General features: G+C 40.8%; 1 protein-coding gene across 1 annotated transcript in view; it reads right to left on the minus strand.

Annotated features, from left to right (window-relative positions):
• Positions 1 to 206: 206 nt before the first annotated feature.
• The window catches only part of LOC112235732 (lysyl oxidase homolog 1-like), a 36,687-nt gene continuing 12,661 nt past the window's right edge, over positions 207 to 24,232 (minus strand). The window contains exons 2-7 of the mRNA XM_024404240.2: positions 23,943 to 24,051; positions 22,705 to 22,842; positions 11,805 to 11,961; positions 11,413 to 11,508; positions 3,451 to 3,566; positions 207 to 1,994 (exon numbers count right to left, since the gene is read on the minus strand). Coding sequence (XP_024260008.1) covers positions 1,988 to 1,994; positions 3,451 to 3,566; positions 11,413 to 11,508; positions 11,805 to 11,961; positions 22,705 to 22,842; positions 23,943 to 24,051 — 623 coding nt within the window. The 3' untranslated portion in view covers positions 207 to 1,987. The remainder of the gene's footprint in view (positions 1,995 to 3,450; positions 3,567 to 11,412; positions 11,509 to 11,804; positions 11,962 to 22,704; positions 22,843 to 23,942; positions 24,052 to 24,232) is intronic.

Genomic DNA, 24,232 nt, shown 5'->3' on the forward strand with positions numbered 1-24,232 from the left:
AAGTACTTTCCAGCATTGAAGTTTGGTCTAATGTTTATGTCTCATGCATGCAGATGTCCAGAAACCTTGAATACATTTTTGATCCATTATTGTGTTATTATCCCACAAAATGCAACATCTTTTTTTTATTTTTTAACACAGTGACAGAAACCACATCGGTATCTACAGCCTGTAAACAACAGTCACATGTCAGTCCAAACACCTTATAGAGAGATGTGGAAATGTACGTCTTTGTTAGGTATGTCATTTTTGACAGGTGTTCAAGAACAGAAGAACTCAAGCAAATCAACATATACTCATATATTTAATAATACCTGCTATAATCCACAAGTCTAATAGTGTCATTCCATTGATTGATTAGAATCTCCTAATTATACTTTCCACCTGTCTTGGTAAACAATATCAAGAGCAACCAGAATACAAAGAAGTGTTGGTCAATGACAGCACTGATAGACTACTATGTACAATCTTAAAAAGGTAATGCTAACGTGTAATATGGTATATAAACAGCATACAAGACTAGACCTGATTTGCATTTGTTCATGTTTCTAAATCCTTTCTCTTAAATGTTTTACTGTAGGTGTGTGTTGCAATGGAGTTTGTGTGGGAGGCCACAGTGGGCCATCATCACAGGGATGTGTAATAGAAACAGTACACTCAACTAGAAACAATAGCTCACTCTTTTAGAGGTAGGTAGAGGCGGCATTTCGGCACTCTGTCTGTCTGTAATGCCAAGCTAAACCTACTAGTGTAATGCATCACAACGATAGGTTTTTACCACATTAGTTTCTTCTTTACAGTCACTCTCTGCCGCAACACACTCAATTTGAACAAATCAAATGCATGATCTGGATTTGCATTTAAAAAAACTATATATGAGTTCCTGGAATTTCACAAATACAGCTACAATTTAAACACAGTACTAAAGACCCTTTCGTTAAAAAAAGAGAAGAATCCAAATACAATCAATTAAAGCAAGTACAGTTCTCCATAGCAAAAACCATGCATCAGTGGGTTAATTGTCATGTACATTCTTCTTACAAAGCTACAGATAACCTATTTGGCATCTGACCAGTGTTGGTAGTTAAAAAAGACAAATCCAATGTAAGTTTCATACTGAAAAGCACCTTGAAAATAAATGGCAACTAAGCTGCCAACTAAGCTTTATGTTTTCCTGTGAGACAAATACAAAAATGAAGGACGAGGAGGAAAACTGACTTTGACGGTATTTAGAGGCGGTAACGCTCTAGGTTCTGACAGCCTCTTTATGTTGAGGGACTACTTGATGGAGACGAACGCGTGCAAACAAACAAGACCTGGCTTCTCCGCTCTCTGTCGTCTCTCCATAATATTACACTATGCAAATGTGCTCAGAGAATCACAATGTTTCAACCTGGCACAAAGAGGCTGAGAGAAGAAGAAAAACAACAACACTATAATGGTCCTAGTGAGTCACTGGCTGGGCTGCCATGTCACCCTCCCAGACAGCGTGGATGAATGCACCATTTTTTAAATTTGTTGAACTGCAGTTGAGCCCAGACTCGTCTGGGTCCACTAATATCAGCACCAGCTCCATTTCACACCTTATTTAAAACTAAACCGAGCCACTCTGCTCACAGCTGTGAGCAACGTATTCACAATGTCCAAGATGTTTACTATTTCATGGACAAAAGCCTCATTAAGGCTGTCAGTGTAGAAATAAGAGCAGTGGGGTTGGTCTGGGAGAGAAGGTTATGGATAATATAGAAGGAAAACAACAATGGAGACGGTGGGAGACTGGAGTGATGAGTTTGGTGTGGGTTTTCAGTTTGTGTGCTTGTGTAAATATCCCCATGTTTTCTTCAGTGCCACTGGAACCCTTGTTCACTCTGGGTCCAGGAAACCAAAAACAGCACAAACAACAGCAACAGCAACAACAATAACAAAACAAATGGAACAGCACTGTCCTGGAGGACTCACCCTGGTTGGGCAGCCTTCCCACGTCCGATCAGGACCTTCAGGAAGGACACAGAACAAACAACACAATGAGGTGGGTGTTGATAACACAGAGAGACAGAGAGGTTAGCCTACCTGTCCACACATTCTTATTGAAGGCCCTTTCTGTAGACCGAGGCAACGTTATTATAGTAAACTTAAACTGAAGCTAAAACAAAAACCAATCATGAAAAGACTATTTAGAAACTGAAATGAAATAATGAATAAACCCGTTTGAAAAACTAAAACTATTATCTTTGACTCCAAAACGAACTCAAATGAAATAAAACAATCATGAATTACTGTATGTTGTTTCATTTTGTCCCCTAAACTTTGGACAGAAATCGAATGGGGTTTTCATGCTTTTGAAGTGTTTTAAAGCTACTGAAATGCTGCCAGGAGATGGGTAGGTTTCAAATAGGCCTAGTTTGTGCATCACTGTCACTAGCTATCACTAGCTAACAAGGAAAGAAATTGGCTAAGTAGCCAACTTCATTCGCCTTTAGGAACGGACTGGCCGAAATGTCAGATGGGCAGGTGCATTTTTAGCCCAGTGGGCCTGTCTAACTTTTTTGTTGTTGTGCAAAATCATCATTATCTGGCTAATAATGGGGGCCTTAAATAAATAAAATGGGCTGGTGAGGGGGCCTCAAGTAAACAAAATGTCTGGTTTATCAGGGCTGATTTCTGGTCCCAGTCTGCCCCTGTTCGTCTTATATGTACCACTAAAGTTTAAAAGCATTGGATTGGCGTAAACATGGGTGAGAGAGAGTTTCCTTCCACCATATTTTTTAGTACCAGTCTCAGCGCTTGAGATGGAGTTTATAATTTAAACCTGATCAATCAGCCCCAAAAACCTTACAATACAAATGGCTCAACATGCTTTCTGTCCCTAACACAAAAACGAAAACTGAAATTAAACAATAAAAAAACAAAATTGCATGTTTGTTGTTAGTTATTCGCAACTAGGACATACCTAGAGGGTATATACTGTCATTATATGTTTCTATATCGTTCCAATGTCAAATAAAACTTCACATATCACTGTTGTCTCATATAGGGTGACATGGTTTTCTGAATGCTTTAGCCCACTCACCATTTAATTATCTGTGTACTCCATATATACTCCATAGAACTAGAGGTGCTTTATCACCTCACCTGTACATTGTCATTGCTCAGATAAAGTATGCTCTAAAGCTGAGTCACTTTCATAAAAAGGATTTATCAGTAATTCGGAGTGTAAAAATACACTTCCTAATCAACCCATTGAAAGTCCCAATAGCCTTACTGCTCCTTATGAGAGGCAGTATAAAACTGTCAGTAATCATTCATCTTGGTGACATTGATGACATTGATGAACATGACTCACAGAATCATTAGGTAATACACTAAAAAACAGTTCTAACAGGTAGTTTGGCATAATAATGAGAGCTTGTCTTTTGACTAGTGTCATAAAAGAGATGTTGCCGTACTCACTGAGATATCTTGCAGTTGGTTGTTGTGACGAAGCGTCCCGTGTAGTGGATATTGCACCTCACCACGTTGTTGGTGAAGTCGGACTCCAAGATAAGGTACTTGGGGTTGACCTGGAGCTGAGAGGCAGAGGAGGACACAAGAGGATACCACTACAGCTAGGCAGGTAGGAATAAAACAATAACTTACACAGTACTTTCATCAGCAAAACAAAGGAGATGATTGTGGACTTCAGGAAACAGCAGAGGGAGCACCCTCCTTTCCACATCGACGGGACAGTAGTGGAGAGGGTAGTCAATTTTAAGTTCCTCGGCGTACACATCACGGACAAACTGAATTGGTCCACCCACACAGACAGCGTTGTGAAGAATGTGCAGCAGTGCCTCTTCAACCTCAACAAGCTGAAGAAATTTGGCTTGTCACCAAAAGCACTCACAAACTTCTACAGATGCACAATCGAGAGCATCCTGTCGGGCTGTATCACCGCCAGGTACGGCAACTGCTCCGCCCACAACCGTAAGGCTCTCCAGAGGGTAGTGAGGTCTGCACAACGCATCACCGGGGGCAAACAACCTGCCCTCCAGGACACCTACACCACCCGATGTCACAGGAAGGCCATAAAGATCATCAAGGACAACAACCACCCAAGCCACTGACTGTTCTTCCCGCTATCATCCAGAAGGCGAGGTCAGTACAGGTGCATCAAAGCAGGGACCGAGAGACTGAAAAACAGCTTCTATGTCAAGGCCATCAGACTGTTAAACAGCCACCACTAACATTGAGTGGCTGCTGCAAACATTATGACTCGACTCCAGCCACTTTAATAATGTAAATTGATTGAAATTTGTGTAAAAAATGTATCACTAGCCACTTTAAACAATGCCACTTAATATAATGTTTACATACCCTACATTACTCATCTCATATGTATATGTATGTACTGTACTCTATATCATCTACTGCATCTTTATGTAATACATGTATCACTAGCCACTTTAAACTATGCCACTTTGTTTACATACCCTACATTACTCATCTCATATGTATATACTATACTCAATACCATCTACTGTATCTTGCCTATGCCGTTCTGTACCATCACTCATTCATATATCTTTATGTACATATTCTTTATCCCTTTACACTTGTGTATAAGGTAGTAGTTGTGGAATTGCTAGGTTAGATTACTCGTTGGTTATTACTGCATTGTCGGAAATAGAAGCACAAGCATTTCGCTACACTCGCAATAACATCTGTTAACCATGTGTATGTGACAAATAAAATTGGATTTGATTTGATTTGGAATTCTGGGCAGAGACTGGTGGGAGAATCTTGATTTGAGATACTGTATGTGTAAATAAAACATTTGAAGTGCTGCTTAAATCATCTGTTGATATCAATGGAGAATTGATGAGGAACTAAGATAGCTTTATATGTGTGCTCTAGGCTCATTTATGTGCTCTCTGACACCTGGAGTTGCATGGCAAATGGTCCAGGAACCAAGGACAATGCCCAATGATTTGTCAGCCCTTCCCCTTCTGAGGGGCCAAGAATTTTGGACCCTCAGAGGGGGAAGGGCTGACTAGTCCTTCGACATTGTCCTTTGTTGTATCTCTGCTATCTCTATAGTATCCAAATATGGTTTCTATCTGAAACTTGTTCACTGAGGATAACTCTGATGCTATCTATATATATATGTATTTTCTCTGTGGTTACTGTTCACTGAGGATAACTCTGATGCTATATATATATATATATATATATATATATATATATATATATATATATATATATATATATATATATATATATATATATGTATGATCTCTGTGGTTACTGTTCACTGAGGATAACTCTGATGCTATCTATATATATATATATATATGTATTATCTCTGTGGTTACTGTTCACTGAGGATAACTCTGATGCTATCTATATATATATATATATATATATATATGTATTATCTCTGTGGTTACTGTTCACTGAGGATAACTCTGATGCTATCTATATGTATGTATGATCTCTGTGGTTACTGTTCACTGAGGATAACTCTGATGCTATCTATATGTATGTATGATCTCTGTAGTTACTGTTCACTGAGGATAACTCTGATGCTATCTATATGTATGTATGATCTCTGTGGTTACTGTTCACTGAGGATAACTCTGATGCTATCTATATGTATGTATGATCTCTGTAGTTACTGTTCACTGAGGATAACTCTGATGCTATCTATATATATATATATATATATATATGTATGATCTCTGTGGTTACTGTTCACTGAGGATAACTCTGATGCTATCTATATGTATGTATTATCTCTGTGGTTACTGTTCACTGAGGATAACTCTGATGCTATCTATATGTATGTATTATCTCTGTGGTTACTGTTCACTGAGGATAACTCTGATGCTATCTATATGTATGTATGATCTCTGTGGTTACTGTTCACTGAGGATAACTCTGATGCTATCTATATGTATGTTTGATCTCTGTGGTTACTGTTCACTGAGGATAACTCTGATGCTATCTATATGTATGTATGATCTCTGTGGTTACTGTTCACTGAGGATAACTCTGATGCTATCTATCTATATGTATGTATGATCTCTGTGGTTACTGTTCACTGAGGATAACTCTGATGCTATCTATATGTATGTATGATCTCTGTGGTTACTGTTCACTGAGGATAACTCTGATGCTATCTATATGTATGTATTATCTCTGTGGTTACTGTTCACTGAGGATAACTCTGATGCTATCTATATGTATGTATGATCTCTGTGGTTACTGTTCACTGAGGGATAACTCTGATGCTATCTATATGTATGTATGATCTCTGTGGTTACTGTTCACTGAGGATAACTCTGATGCTATCTATATGTATGTATGATCTCTGTGGTTACTGTTCACTGTTCACTATCTATATATATATATATATATATGTATTATCTCTGGATAACTCTGATGCTATCTATATATATGTATTATCTCTGTGGTTACTGTTCACCGAGGATAACTCTGATGCTATCTATATGTATGTATGATCTCTGTGGTTACTGTTCACTGAGGATAACTCTGATGCTATCTATATGTATGTATGATCTCTGTAGTTACTGTTCACTGAGGATAACTCTGATGCTATCTATATGTATGTATGATCTCTGTGGTTACTGTTCACTGAGGATAACTCTGATGCTATCTATATGTATGTATGATCTCTGTGGTTACTGTTCACTGAGGATAACTCTGATATCTATATGTATGTATGATCTCTGTGGTTACTGTTCACTGAGGATAACTCTGATGCTATCTATATGTATGTATGATCTCTGTGGTTACTGTTCACTGAGGATAACTCTGATACTATCTATATGTATGTATGATCTCTGATGTTCACTGAGGATAACTATCTATGCTATGTATGTATGATCTCTGTGGTTACTGTTCACTGAGGATAACTCTGATGCTATCTATATGTATGTATGATCTCTGTGGTTACTGTTCACTGAGGATAACTCTGATGCTATCTATATGTATGTATGATCTCTGTGGTTACTGTTCACTGAGGATAACTCTGATGCTATCTATATGTATGTATGATCTCTGTGGTTACTGTTCACTGAGGATAACTCTGATGCTATCTATATGTATGTATGATCTCTGTGGTTACTGTTCACTGAGGTTACTGTTCACTGTTCACTGAGGATAACTCTGATGCTATCTATATGTATGTATGATATGTTCACTGATCTCTGTGGTTACTGTTCACTGAGGATGATGCTATCTATATGTATGTATGATCTCTGTGGTTACTGTTCACTGAGGATAACTCTGATGCTATCTATATGTATGTATGATCTCTGTGGTTACTGTTCACTGAGGATAACTCTGATGCTATCTATATGTATGTATGATCTCTGTGGTTACTGTTCACTCTGATGCTATCTATATGTATGTATGATCTCTGTGGTTACTGTTCACTGAGGATAACTCTGATGCTATCTATATGTATGTATGATCTCTGTGGTTACTGTTCACTGAGGATAACTCTGATGCTATCTATATGTATGTATGATCTCTGTGGTTACTGTTCACTGAGGATAACTCTGATGCTATCTATATGTATGTATGATCTCTGTGGTTACTGTTCACTGAGGATAACTCTGATGCTATCTATATGTATGTATGATCTCTGTGGTTACTGTTCACTGAGGATAACTCTGATGCTATCTATATGTATGTATGATCTCTGTGGTTACTGTTCACTGAGGATAACTCTGATGCTATCTATATGTATGTATGATCTCTGTGGTTACTGTTCACTGAGGATAACTCTGATGCTATCTATATGTATGTATGATCTCTGTGGTTACTGTTCACTGAGGATAACTCTGATGCTATCTATATGTATGTATGATCTCTGTGGTTACTGTTCACTGAGGATAACTCTGATGCTATCTATATGTATGTATGATCTCTGTGGTTACTGTTCACTGAGGATAACTCTGATGCTATCTATATGTATGTATGTATGTATGATCTCTGTGGTTACTGTTCACTGAGGATAACTCTGATGCTATCTATATGTATGTATGATCTCTGTGGTTACTGTTCACTGAGGATAACTCTGATGCTATCTATATGTATGTATGATCTCTGTGGTTACTGTTCACTGAGGATAACTCTGATGCTATCTATATGTATGTATGATCTCTGTGGTTACTGTTCACTGAGGATAACTCTGATGCTATCTATATGTATGTATGATCTCTGTGGTTACTGTTCACTGAGGATAACTCTGATGCTATCTATATGTATGTATGATCTCTGTGGTTACTGTTCACTGAGGATAACTCTGATGCTATCTATATGTATGTATGATCTCTGTGGTTACTGTTCACTGAGGATAACTCTGATGCTATCTATATGTATGTATGATCTCTGTGGTTACTGTTCACTGAGGATAACTCTGATGCTATCTATATGTATGTATGATCTCTGTGGTTACTGTTCACTGAGGATAACTCTGATGCTATCTATATGTATGTATGATCTCTGTGGTTACTGTTCACTGAGGATAACTCTGATGCTATCTATATGTATGTATGATCTCTGTGGTTACTGTTCACTGAGGATAACTCTGATGCTATCTATATGTATGTATGATCTCTGTGGTTACTGTTCACTGAGGATAACTCTGATGCTATCTATATGTATGTATGATCTCTGTGGTTACTGTTCACTGAGGATAACTCTGATGCTATCTATATGTATGTATGATCTCTGTGGTTACTGTTCACTGAGGATAACTCTGATGCTATCTATATGTATGTATGATCTATCTATAACTCTGATGTATGTATGTATGATCTCTGTGGTTACTGTTCACTGAGGATAACTCTGATGCTATCTATATGTATGTATGATCTCTGTGGTTACTGTTCACTGAGGATAACTCTGATGCTATCTATATGTATGTATGATCTCTGTGGTTACTGTTCACTGAGGATAACTCTGATGCTATCTATATGTATGTATGATCTCTGTGGTTACTGTTCACTGAGGATAACTCTGATGCTATCTATATGTATGTATGATCTCTGTGGTTACTGTTCACTGAGGATAACTCTGATGCTATCTATATGTATGTATGATCTCTGTGGTTACTGTTCACTGAGGATAACTCTGATGCTATCTATATGTATGTATGATCTCTGTGGTTACTGTTCACTGAGGATAACTCTGATGCTATCTATATGTATGTATGATCTCTGTGGTTACTGTTCACTGAGGATAACTCTGATGTTCACTGAGGATCTATATGTATGTATGATCTCTGTGGTTACTGTTCACTGAGGATAACTCTGATGCTATCTATATGTATGTATGATCTCTGTGGTTACTGTTCACTGAGGATAACTCTGATGCTATCTATATGTATGTATGATCTCTGTGGTTACTGTTCACTGAGGATAACTCTGATGCTATCTATATGTATGTATGATCTCTGTGGTTACTGTTCACTGAGGATAACTCTGATGCTATCTATATGTATGTATCTCTGTGGTTACTGTTCACTGAGGATAACTCTGATGCTATCTATATGTATGTATGATCTCTGTGGTTACTGTTCACTGAGGATAACTCTGATACAATCTATATGTATGTATGATCTCTGTGGTTACTGTTCACTGAGGATAACTCTGATGCTATCTATATGTATGTATGATCTCTGTGGTTACTGTTCACTGAGGATAACTCTGATGCTATCTATATGTATGTATGATCTCTGTGGTTACTGTTCACTGAGGATAACTCTGATGCTATCTATATGTATGTATGATCTCTGTGGTTACTGTTCACTGAGGATAACTCTGATGCTATCTATATGTATGTATGATCTCTGTGGTTACTGTTCACTGAGGATAACTCTGATGCTATCTATATGTATGTATGATCTCTGTAGTTACTTGTGTCTGTATAGGGTGAACTCTGAATTACTATATGCAAAAATATTTGATGTTCCTCTCAGGAAGTCTCTGTCTTATTTACATTGGTCTCCTCCCATCAAGGTTTTAAGTGCTGTGACACCCTGTGTAGATTGGGCCTGGGAGTGTTTAGGTTACTGCCAACTTGGTATCATTTGATTGCTCAATGGTGGTTGGTTTTGGGTTGAACAGCTACACCTTCAGATGTTATAAATGGAATGAAATGCCTTTGATCTCTCTCTCATCCTGTATCCAGTCCATGTCCCAAAAATGGTCAAAGACTCCAGTCACCCAAGTCATAGAATGTTCTCTCTGCTACTGCACGGCAAGCAGCAACCGGAGCGCCAAGTCTAGGACCAAAAGGCTCCTTAACAGCTTCTACCCCCAGGCCATAAGACCGCTGAACAATTAATCAAATAGCCACCCGGACAATTTACATTGACCCCCCCACACCTTTGTTTTTACACTGCTGCTACTCTCTGTTTATTATCTATGCGTAGACATGTTTCAAATTACCTCAACTATCCTGTACCCCCACACATTGACTCGGTACACCCTGTATATAGCCTCGTTATTGTTATATCATTTTCTTGTGTTATTTTTTTATTCCATTTTTTTTTAAACTTTAGTTTATTTAAATATTTTCTTAACTCTATTTCTTGAGCTTCATTGTTGGTTGGGGGCTTGTAAGTAAGCATTTCATGGTAAGGTCTACACCTGTTGTATTCAGAGCATGTGACAAAGTACATTTGATTTAGAGGAAGGTTGTAGAATCCATTCCAATTTCTTAGGCTTCCAGGCCTCTGGACTAGTAAACACATTTGTTTTCATGCTTTGTCCTGTAAATTCATTTTATAATCTACTGTATATACTTAGAATAATGCCTTGTAATGCTTGTTAATGCTTTGTATCTTAAGCTTTATGGCTTGTAGGTGAATCCATTCATTGTACAATGTTAATTAAATACCTACCTTTGACATAGACAATTCTCAGACCAATTTCTGCTAGTCAACGTCAACTCATTGCCTAATGCTTGCTTGTATATCTTAATTATCTTTATGGAGTCAGAGAAACATTTTAATAGGCTAATTGTTTAGTCTTCTTACGAGTCGCATGTGAGGTATTTATAATATTGTATATACTGTATATTGACATGTCAAATATTACTGTCCACTACATGCAAACCAAGTTAGGATTTGTCCCACATTGAAACACTTGAGGTCAACACAGACAGGCAGAGAGCAATGGGACTGAATGGCAGTCAAAACTAGTAGATCGGTATGAGCCACAGTCTAGGAAACAGTCTAGGAAACGTAATGTTTTATAGCTTTAGACAACTTTCCAAATGTAAAACTTTCCGATACATTTTTCCAGTAACCTTTTCCAATGGAATGTTGCCTTTGGAATGTCGCCTTCCTGGAAGATTACCAAGATTACCATCAGAACTTTCCTCTGCTCTTAGTCTCACCTTTAGTATGTAGTTCCCAGGTTGGATGTCTGTTATATCGATCCACTGGCAATCAATATCAGCGTTGTACGTATCGTAGCAGCCCGGACTCAGACCCTGGAGGAACATAGAGGAGAGTTATTCATGTTGAACTTCAACAGTCTATGCTTATAGCTCAGCACCAGAGAGACGTGCCTCTGCACCATCTCTGACTCATAGAAAGACTGAGTGGGGTGGAAGAACTGTTAAACAAGAGACATGTTGTCGTTGCTCGCTGAAATCTCAGATGATGATATATTGTTGCAGTACCTAGTGCAAGACCATGACACCGACTTGCCATCGGACAAATGAATGATGCCATGGCAAATGTATTGGCAAATCTACCTTAGTGAGATATGTGTTGGTGTATCTACCTGAGTGTGAGATGTGCAGGCATAACGCTTCAGGTGACCAAAGTCACAGGTGGTGTCCTCCAGACAGAAGCTGGCCTTGTGTCCCTCAGCCACCTTCCTTCCTGTGGTGACCTCCAGCAGGTCATAGTGGCTGAACTCATCCATGCTGTGGTAGTGTCTGTGGGTAGACAGAAGGGCAAATAGGTGGCCGGTAGTGCAAAAAGAGGGGAGTAAACGTCCACTTTTACCTTATTAAACCTCTCTAGGGTACGTGGGACGGTAGCGTCCGGTGAAATTGCAGAGCGCCAAATTCACAGTATTATAAATATTTAACTTTCATAAAATCACAAGTGCAATACATCAAAATAAAGTTTAACTTCTTGTTAATCCAGCCAAGGTGTGAGATTTCAAAAAGGCTTTACGGTGAAAGCAAATCATGCAATTATCTGAGGACAGCACCTCGCTTACAAATGCATGACAAATAATTTTCCAACCAGGCAGTTGCGACACGAAAGTCAGAAATAGCGATATAATATATGCCTTACCTTTGAAGATCTTCAAGATTGCTTCAATCACGTGGATTGGGATATGTTCCGCATTGCTTCAAACAACAACATTGACGAATACGCTGATTCGGTGAGGGAGTTTATTAGCAAGTGCATCGGCGCTGTTGTACCCACGCAAACTATTAAAACATTCCCAAACCAGAAACCGTGGATTGATGGCAGCATTCGCGCGAAACTGAAAGCGCTTTTAACCAGGTCAAGGTGACCGGAAACATGACCGAATACAAACAGTGTAGCTAGTCCCTCCGCAAGGCAATCAAACAAGCTAAGCGTCAGTATAGAGACAAAGTAGAGTCGCAATTCAACTGCTCAGACACTAGAGGTATGTGGCAGGGTCTACAGCCAATCACGGATTACAAAAAGAAAACCAGCCCCGTCGCGGACCAGGAAGTTTTGCTCCCAGACAGACTAAACAACTTATTTGCTCGCTTTGAAGACAATACAGTGCCACTGACACGGCCCGCTACCAAAACCTACCAAAACGCTACCAAAACCAAAACTCCCCTTCACTGCAGCCGATGTGAGTAAAACATTTAAACGTGTTGACCCTCGCAAGGCTGCAGGCCCAGACGGCATCCCCAGCCGTGTCCTCAGAGCATGCGCAGACCAGCTGGCTGGTGTGTTTATGGACATATTCAATCCAGCCTTATCCCAGTCTGCTGTTCCCACATGCTTCAAGAGGGCCATCATTGTTCCTGTTCCCAAGAAAGCTAAGGTAACTAAGCTAAACGACTACTGCCCCGTAGCACTCACTTCCGTCATCATGAAGTGCTTTGAGAGACTAGTCAAGGACCATATCACCTCCACCCTACCTGACACCCTAGACCCACTCCAATTTGCTTACCGCCCCAATAGGTCCACAGACAATGCAATCTCAACCACGCTGCACACTGCCCTAACCCATCTGGACAAGAGGAATACCTATGTGAGAATGCTGTTCATCGACTACAGCTCAGCGTTGAACACCATAGTACCCTCCAAACTCGTCATCAAGCTCAAGACCCTGGGTCTCGACCCCGCCCTGTGCAACTGGGTACTGGACTTCCTGACGGGCCGCCCCCAGGTGGTGAGGGTAGGTAACAACATCTCCACCCTGCTGATCCTCAACACTGGGGCCCCACAAGAGCCCTCTCCTGTACTCCCTGTTTACCCAAGACTGCATGGCCATGCACACCTCCAACTCAGTCATCAAGTTTGCAGACGACACTACAGTGGTAGGCTTGATTACCAACAACGACAAGATGGCCTACAGGGAGCAGGTGAGGGCCCTCGGAGTGTGGTGTTAGGAAAATAACCTCACACTCAACGTCAACAAAACAAAGGAGATGATCGTGGACTTCGGGAAACAGCAGAGGAGAGTAGTGGAGAGGGTAGTAAGTTTTAAGTTCCTCGGCGTACACATCACGGACAAACTGAATTGGTCCACCCACACAGACAGCGTGGTGAAGAGGAGGAGGCTGAAGAAATTGGGCTTGTCACCAAAAGCACTCACAAAGTTTTACAGATGCACAATCGAGAGCATCCTGTCGGGCTGTATCACCGCCTGGTATGGCAACTGCTCCACCCACAACCGTAAGGCTCTCTCCAGAGTGTAGTGAGGTCTGCACAACGCATCACCGGGGGCAAACTACCTGCCCTCCAGGACACCTACACCACCTGATGTCACAGGAAGGCCATAAAGATCATCAAGGACAGCAACCACCCGAGCCACTGCCTGTTCACCCCGCTATCATCCAGAAGGCGAGGTCAGTACAGGTGCATCAAAGCAGGGACCGGGAGACTAAAAAAACAACTTCTATCTCAAGGCCATCCGACTGTTAAACAGACACCACTAACATTGAGTGGCTGCTGCCAACATTATGACTCAACTCCAGCCACTTTAATAATGGAAAAATGGATGTAAAAAATGTATCACTAGCCACTTTAAACAATGCTACTTTATATAATGTTTACATACTCTACATTACTCATCTCATATGTATATACCGTACTCTATACCATCTACGGCATCTTGCCATCTTTATGTAATACATGTATCACTAGCCACTTTAAACAATGTCACTTTTATATGTTTACATACTCTACATTACTCATCTCATATGTATATACAGTACTCAATACCATCTACTGCATCTTGCCTATGCCGTTCTGTACCATCACTCATTCATATATCTTTATGTACATATTCTTCATCCCTTTAACACTTGTGTGTTTAAGGTCGTTGTTGTGAAAGTGTTAGGTTAGATTACTCGTTGGTTTATTACTGCATTGTCGGAACTAGAAGCACAAGCATTTCGCTACACTCGCATTAACATCTGCTAACCATGTGTATGTGACAAATACCATTTGATTTGATTTGTTGGCACTCCAAAAGGTCTCAGTTACATTACAAATGGTCCTTTTGTTTGATAAAGTCCTTCTTTAAATCCATAAAAACTCAGTTTAGCTGGCGCGCTTCAGTCAATAATCCACCCAGTTTCCCTCCATCAAAATGCATACAAAATTAATCCCAAACGTTACCAATAAACTTATCCAAACAAGTCAATCAACGTTTATAATCAAACCTTTGGTACCCTAATACGCAAATAAACAATCAAATTTAAGACGGAGAATAGTATGTTCATTACCGGAGATAAATAACAAAGTGTTTTCCTCCACGCGCTTGGAAACACTACAGCCAAAATGGGTCTTTTTTTTAAAAACTGCCTGAAACTCTTTCTCAAGACTGTTGACATCTAGTGGAAACCCTAGGAACCGCAATCAGGGAGAATTTCGCGATAATGAAAGTGCCAGCCATTGAAATCAGTGTTATGCTGAATTCTTTTTTTTGGTGGATGGTTTGTCCACGGGTTTTGCCTGCCATTTCAGTTCTGTTATACTCACAGACATTATTTTAACAGTTTTAGAAACTTTAGAGTGTTTTCTATCCAAATCTACATATATATATATATATATATATATATATATATATATATATATATTTTATATATATATATATATATATATATATATATATATATATATATATATATATATATATATGCATATCCTAGCTTCTGGGCCTGAGTAGCAGGCAGTTTACTTTGGGCACGCTTTTCATCCAGACGTCAAAATACCGCTGCCTAGCCCAAAGAGGTTCAAATTTATTTGTGACAGGTAAAAAGCGTCTGTGTGTAGTGCAGGAGAGAGAGGAGGCATGGCACAGGGTGATCAGCAGGGGAACAATGGAGAGTCTAATTTTAACATTTATAAATTCAGTTAATGACAGGTACAACAGCCAATACTAGAGGCATGCTCAATTTGCATAAAGTATAATTACATGATAATCAGTAAACCAACACAAAGCAAACTGTTTACTGCAGGCCACCATCCAAAGTCTTTAAATTAGATGTGCTTGTTTATTTGAACAGCCCATTGCCCTCACCTGTCAACACTTCAACTCGGTGCAGCTTGACGAAGCATATCACAAAGTACCAAAGGAGACTAGAATGTAATTAATACCTACAACCATGCACTGATGAAGCAAGACATTAACAATCGATTGATGTATGAGGTCTCGTTAATTACTTTCTATCAATTTGGAAAGTTTTAATCACTACCGCACGATAAGTGAAGGATTGAGCATCTGTTTGTGTGTGTGTGTGAATGTGTTTACACAGCTCTGACTGTGTTGGAATGCTGCGTTTTGCCACTGCTAGCCTGGTTACCCATGAGAACAAATCATATCCTCAGAATGTGAAATGAGTTGCACCGCTCCGTGTCTCAGTGCACTGCTGGTGCTGGTCCATCTGAAATAGTTTACTCTAATAGCCTTTTACCATCTTGTAGCTGGGATGTGGACCAATGCCAAGTGTCAGACAGTGACCTGAGAGGGCTGGCTGTTTACAGTTGCCCTCTGCAGACCAGCATGTTGTGAATATCCTTTCCATACTAACTGTTAACACTGTGTTACTCAGACAAATCCGACAGATACCGCTACACTGTAAGGTTGAGAATACAAGTGACATACATGGGGGATTCCTTTAAATATGCATTAGAAACAGTGTTGCACTGTGAATAAGAAGACATCCTCTGTCTTATTCAGTCTCCTGCTGTTTGGAATAAATGGCAGCATGGTAAATGTAAAACATATTGCATCTCGATTCCCAGATACAGTAATGGCCTCGTATTTCAGCCAAGTTAAATTTCCTATGAAAGACGTCATCTGAACTGTGAACACAGCGCCTAATGGCTGAAAAGCTGGAGTGCTTTGTCAACCTATTCATCTCACATGTACTTAAATGTATCCTAATCCTAATTATTGAAATGAATCACTTTTTCTTGCAATTTTTACCGAAAGTCACATTCCAGATTCCAGACACTAAGAATTTTGTCAGTGTTTGTTTTGGTGAATGTAGTGCAGGTGTGGTAATGCTGGAGCTGGTTCAGTCAGTTTGACTCAGACTGTATAAATAATAACCTAGTCTCCTTACCTCATGTTCCCTGTTTTAACATAGCTACAACTTTTTACTGGCGTAGTCATTAAAGATTGAACGGAGGGAAAGGCAGACGGGTACTTTCCACCAATGGAGGAGGTGACAAATGAAAGAAGTCATTCTTTCCATAGCAGTTGAAGATGGTAAACAGCTCCTCTCAGGTGAGGAACAGTGTGTTTCCGCAGGCTAAAATCTACACGATATGATTCTCTAAGGGGGGGATCTGTACCGACTACACAGGGAATCTGTAAACCCAGAGGAATTGAAAGGGCTGCACACTGAGCATCCTGAGAGGGCAGCTCTCTGCAAAACACCCTCTGTATGTGGTGTGTATGAGTGTGTTTGTGCGTGTGTTTGTGTGTATGTGTCTATGGGCAGGGGTTTTGAGGCGGGTGTTCAGTGCAATGGGGGTTTCAAATATGGCCATAATTTCTTCCCACGACAGACGTTTATTTATAGATGGTAGCCTTGAGATTGTTATCTCTCTGTGAGAGTGGGACAGACAGGGAGACACTGGGCCTAGAGCTGTCTGGACTGGAGGGCCCTTTCCCTCGCCTTGGAATCCTGGATCTCCCCCTGTGACTATGTCAACTAAAGAGAATTAACTTTTGGAAGGACACATGGAGAAGGCTGGAATAAGACTGGCTTGTAATCCTAACAAGCAAACATTCCAATCCCACTTTGCACTTTATACCCATGAGTCATTTCCCAGTTGTGTTAAAATGCAGTACAGACTTCCAGGAGGCCAGGCAGGAGAAGGGGGGAAATATTTAGTGGATGGTGTTTGCATTCCATATAGTGCAACCAGATTACAGGAATCGCAGAAATGTATCACATAACACCTGGGCAAACAGTAGCCACGACCTTTGACCTTAGAGGTAAGGGGTCACTGTATGCTTGTGCTGCATAGAGATAAAGAGAACAAAAGAGGACCAAAGATATCTGCATGTACAGTGCCTTCGGAAAGTATTCAGACCCCTTAAGTTTTTTCTTATTCTAAAATGTAAAAAAAAAAAAAAAACTCAATCTACACACAATAGCCCATAATGACACAGTGAAAACATATTTTTAGAGATATTTTGCAAATGTAACCAAGATTAAACTTTTTGGCCTGAACGCCAAGCATCACGTCTGGAGTAAACCTGGCACCATCCCTACGGTGAGGCATGGTGGTGGCAACATCATGCTGTGCGTGTGTTTTTCAGTGGCAGGGACTGGGAGACTAGTCAGGATCGAGGCAAAGATGAATGGAGCAAAGTACAGCGAGATCCTTGATGAAAACCTGCTCCAAAGCGCTCAAAACCTCAGACTGGGGTGAAGGTTCACCTTCCAACAGGACAACAACCCTAAGTACACAGCCAAAACAACACAGGAGTGGCTTCGGGACAAGTCTCTGAATGCCCAGCCAGAGCCCGGCCTTGAACCCGATCGAACATCTCTAGGGAGACCTGAAAATAGCTGTGCAGCAACACTCCCCAATCCAACCTGACAGAGCTTGAAAGGATCTGCAGAAAACAATGGGAGAAACTCCCCAAATACAGGTGTGCCATGCTTGTAGTGGTATACCCAAGAAGACTCGAGGCTGTAATTGCTGCCAAAGGTGCTTCAACAAAGCACTGAGTAAAGGGTCTGAATACTTATGTAAATGTGATATTTCGGTTTTTTATTTTGAATAAATTAGAAGACAAATAATAATTAGAAATTGTAATAAATAAACATTTCTAAAAACCTGTTTTTGCTTTGTCATTATGGGGTATTGTGTGTAGATTGTGTGCAGATAGATGATCCTAAAATCAATTTTAAGATATTGCTGTAATGTAACAAAATGTGAAAAAAGTCAAGGGGTCTGATTACTTTCCGAAGGCACTGTACGTCATCCGGAATTTAACTGTGAACATCTGTTGTACTGTTTGATCATTATTGACATTGTGTAAATGGATTATTGAGATGTACATAATTCTTAATAGAGAAATCTGAATCTATTTAAATTAAACCGAGTTCATACTATGTTTGTCGCCATAAAACACTGATTCTAAGGTTTTATCCTAAACTTTCTGTACCGTACAACATTTGCTCAATACACAAATGAACATATGGATGGATTAAGAGGGTACACTCTGACTACACATTGTATTACAATATTCCATTGGGGGGCAAAATGTAGGACAGTAAAGTTGATTTGGCAAAGAGTGTTCGTTTTCTCAAAACAAGCACACTTGTTACTGTGTTATTTTTATTTAGTTAAGTTAATAAGAACAAATTCTTATTTACAATGATGGCCTAACCCGGCCGATGCTGGGCCAATTGTGCACCACCCTATGGGACTCGCAATCCTGGCCAGATGTGATGCAGCCTGGATTTGAACCAGGTACTGCAGTGACGCTTGCACTGAGATGCAGTGCCTTAGACCGCTGTGCCACTCGGGAGTCGAGGAGTTCTGTGCTGTTCCACTAACACACAATCATGTCATCATATAATACCAGGTCTATGATGCCAGGGCACAGATTGACAGGAACATTTATGGATTATATTCCCATTTCCATTGGCCAATCAAATCAAGCTGTTGCATTGGCTAACTCCCGCCCTGGAAACCAATGTATAAATGAACAGTGATGTCAGCAGGCAACATTGCCAATCTGCTAACGGGCAGTCGACATTCCATAGAGCTGAGGACAGTAAGTACAGCCTGAGACTTGTTGCACAAACCCTTTGAACCCAGACATACTGTGACCAACAAAATCATTGTGGAATGCAAGGTCATAGAGGAAGGGCAGGGCAGAGGGTGTCCAAACATATCAGTGATGTCATGACATACTGTATTAAGTAAAGCCATGATTTCACCAAAAAGATCAAACGTGAACGCACCGAACTCAGTAAACCAAACTAATAGAAAACGAATGAGCTAAACAGACAACTTTTAATGTCACGTGAAACAGCAAATCTGATTAACCCTGTAGAGCAAGGGTCTTACAGTTTTTAGTATAATAGCAAGGTTGTGTACAATGGCAACGGAGAGGATGGCTGCTGTTTTATGGGCTCTTAACCAATCGTGCTATTTTGTTTTGTTTTTTTCGCATTGTTTGCAACTTATTTTATACATAATGTTGCTGCTACTGTCTCTTATGACCGAAAAGAGCTTCTGGACATCAGAACAGCGATTACTCACCTCGAATTGGACAAATCATTTTTCTTTAAGGAGTCGGAAGAGAGGGATTTACTCCATACACCCGAACAGGCCCTCATCCCCGTCATTTGCATTAGAAAGAGACTGAGGTTTCGAGGAAGGAGATAGGGGTGTCTTGTGAGGATCCGGCAACGAGTGGCTAATCTGCCTTTGCCATCGGTACCATTGGCCAACGTACAATTTCTGGATAATAAAATGGACAAACTAAAAGCACGTACTGTATATCCTACCAACGGGACACTAAAAACTAATATCTTATGATTCACCAACATGAATAACATGAATAACCGACATGAATAGCTGGCGGGTTATACACTGTACCGGCAGGATAGAAAAGCAGCCTCTGGTAAGACAAGGGGTGGCACTCTATGAATAGTTGTAAACAACAGCTGGTGCACGATATCTAAGGAAGTCTCAAGGTTTTACTCGCCTGAGGTAGAGTATCTCATGATAAGCTGTAGTGGCTTCTACCTAGAGAGTTTTCATCTGTATTTTTCATAGCTGTCTACACAACACCACAGACCGATGCTGGCACTAAAACCGCACTCAATGAGCTGCATACTGCCATGAGAAAATAGGAAAATGCTCATCCAGAGGCTACGCTCCTAGTGGCCAGGGACTTTAATTCAGGGAAGCTTAAATCAGTTTGACCTCATTTCTATCAGCATGTTAAATGTGCAACCAGAGGGAAAAACATTCTAGACCAGCTTTATTCCACACAAAGAGACGCGTACAAAGCTCTCCCTCGTCCTCCATTTGGCAAATCTGACCATAATTCTATCCTCTTGATTCCTGCTTACAAGCAAAAATGAAAGCAGGAGGCACCAGTGACTCGGTCTATAAAAAAGTGGTCAGATGAAACAGATGCTAAACTACAGGACTGTTTTGCTGGCACAGACTGGAATATGTTTCGGGATTCTTCCGATAGCATTGAGGAGTACACCACATCAGTCACTGGCTTCATCACTAAGTGTATCGAGGACGTTGTCCCCATAGTGACTGTACGTACGTACCCCAACCAGAAGCCATGGATTACAGGAAACAATCGCACTGAGCTAAAGGGTAGAGCTGCCGGTTTCAAGGAGCAGGACTCTAACCCGGAAGCTTATAAGAAATCCCAAAATGCCCTCCAACGAACCATCAAACAGGCAAAGCGTCAATACAGGACGAAGATTGAATCGTACTACACCGGCTCCGACGCTCGTCGGATGTGGCACGGCCTGCAAACTATTACAGACTACAAAGGGAAGCACAGCTAAATAACTTCTATGCTCGCTTCGAGGCAAGTAACTGAAACATGCATGAGAGAATCAGCTGTTCCGGATGACTGTGTGATCACGCTCTCCGCAGCCGATGTGAGTAAGACCTTTAAACAGGTTAACATTCACAAGGCTACAGGGCCAGACGGATTACCAGGACGTGTACTCTGAGCATGCGCAGACCAACTGGCAAGTGTCTTCACTGACATTTTCAACTTCTCCCTGTCTGAGTCTGTAATACCAACATGTATCAAGTGGACCACCATAGTCCCTGTGCCCAAGAACACTAAGGTAACCTGCCTAAATGACTACTGACGCGTAGTACACATGTCTGTAGCCATGAAGTGCTGGTCATGGCTCACATTAACACCATTATCCCAGAAACCCTAGACCCACTCCAATTTGCATACCGCCCTAACTGATCCACACTGCCCATTCACACCTGGACAAAAGGAACACCTATGTGAGAATACTATTCATTGACTACAGCTCAGCGTTCAACACCATAGTGCCCTCAAAGTTCTTCACTAAGCTAAGGACTGTGTGGTGCAAGGACATCAACCTCTCCCTCAACGTGATCAAGACAAAGGAGATGATTGTGGACTACAGGAAAAGGATGTCCAAGCACACCCCATTCTCATCGATGGGGCTGCAGTGGAGCAGGTTGAGAGCTTTAAGTTCCTTGACGTCCACATCACCAACAAACTATCAGGGTCCAAGCACACCAAGACAGTCATAAAGAGGGCATGACAAAATATATTCCTCCTTAGGAGACTGAAAAGATTTGGCATGGGTCCTCAGATCCTCATAAGGTTCAATAGCTGCACCATCGAGAGCATCCTGACGGGTTGCAATACTGCCTCGTATGGCAACGGCTCAGCCTCCGACCACAAGGCACTACAGAGTGTAGTGCGTACGGCCCAGTACCTCACTGGGGACAAGCTTCCTGCCATCCAGGACCTCTATACCAGACGGTGTCAGAGGAAGGCCCTAAAAATTGTCAAAGACTCCAGACACCCTAGTTATAGACTGTTCTCTCTGCTACCACACGGCAAGTGGTACCAGAGTGCCAAGTCTAGGTCCAAGATGCTTCTAAACAGCTTCTACCCCCAAGCCATAAAACTCCTGAACATCTAGTCAAATGTCTAACATATATTACCTCAATTACCTCGACTAACCGGTGCCCTCGCACACTGACTCTGTACCGATACCCCCTTTATATAGCCTCTCTATTGTTATTTTACTGCTGCTCTCCAATTATTTATTACTTTTATTTTATTTTAGATTTTTTCTTAAAACTGCATTGTCGGGTAAGGGCTTGTAAGTAAGCATTTCCCTGTAAGGTCTACACCTGTTGTTTTTGGCGCATGTGAGAAATACAATTTGATTTGATTTGAGTTACATAAACCAATAGCATATATGGGTTTGGTTACTCACTGATGGCAGCTGTGCCACTCCCAGGTGTGTCGGGGTCGGTTGGGCATGAAGTCAGCCGTCCCCTGGTTCTTAACCCTCTGTGGGAAGCGAAGCAGGACTCTGATGTCATAGTCTGTAGTCTCACTGCTGTAGGCAGTGCTGTGGGGAGACAAACACAAAGTATGGAATAGCAATGAGTGAAGGAAAGTACAGATGGCTACAGAGAACTAGTCTCCCAAGGGTTGTCCCGGTGAGTTTCTGATACCTCAGGCTCACAATGTGTTCCTGCAACTAGACAGAATTGAGCGGGCCTGGAAAAGCTACAGGGAAGGAATATGATAAATAAATAATTCACATTACAGATTACTGTGATTAATCTCCATAGCCTACTGCACACCTTTTCAGTCTTGTAGCAAGGACACCTTTGTAGTGGACAGGTATACACTGTGTAGAGACGTCCAGTATGAACACATTTTAGAATTGTTTTAATAATAACCTGCATTCCAAAGTATCAGTAAAAATCTTTGCAATTCATCTTATGGCTGTTGTTGACATTGGTGTGTATAACACATTATACAAGGCCATCTGTCCATGACTGCTGATAACACAGACAGGATATGAGAGGGCTTTGAGGAATGGCTGTGCTTGAGATGGGAAGGAGTGCAAACAGAAGAGCATGTGGGACAACAAAGTTCATCGCCATCATTTAAATGCTCTGCAGCCTGGGCAATTGTAGCGTACCCATCTAACCCTGGGGCCAAGGTTAGATAGACACGCTTTAGGCTGTGTTTACACAGGCAGCTCAAATCTGATCTTTTGCCCAATTATCGGCAAAAGATATGATCTGATTGGTCAAAAGACCAATTAGAGGCAACATATCTGAATTGTGTAATTGCAGCCTTAGTGACAGGCACCAGATTTGAGGTTATTGATGTTGCACTGTGAACTGGGTTCCAAACTCTATGTACTGGAAATTAGATAAGGAGTAACTTTACTAAGTAGGTAGATAAAACTGTCCGGTGCTGAGACATTAAATGAGAATATTCACAGATAGGCACATTGAATCTTTCAATCTGTTCTAACTGGAGGAGACTGATTGTTCATCAGCATGTGCATACTGGCTTGCAAAAACCGGTGATAATCTTTCATGCCATTAAAGTGTGCAGAGTGACGACGAACAACATGATGTGTGTTCTCCTCTTCCAAAGCAAACACAGACACTTATTAAAACACTTAAAAGGTTTCAAATGGTCTCTTACCTTGCCAAGCATTTCTCCTCGGCAGCACAGCGGAGAGAGTACATGTGAGCCCTCTGGATATACGTGGAGGCCTGCACATAGTTGGGATCAGGAACCAGGTCTGGCAAACCTAGAACAAGACACTTGGCTCAACACATAGTATCCTTCAACAGCAATTGATTCAATCATGTTAGTACTAGCACCTTGATGCCAATGTCAACTTTAACAGGTCTGCATCATCCCTTGACAGAATATAGAGTGTTGATGTGGTGCACCGACCAGTGAGGTCATTCCTCAAATAAAACAGCACA

The sequence above is a fragment of the Oncorhynchus tshawytscha genome, linkage group LG04 (assembly GCF_018296145.1).
Source record: "Oncorhynchus tshawytscha isolate Ot180627B linkage group LG04, Otsh_v2.0, whole genome shotgun sequence".
Classification (NCBI taxonomy): domain Eukaryota; kingdom Metazoa; phylum Chordata; class Actinopteri; order Salmoniformes; family Salmonidae; genus Oncorhynchus; species Oncorhynchus tshawytscha.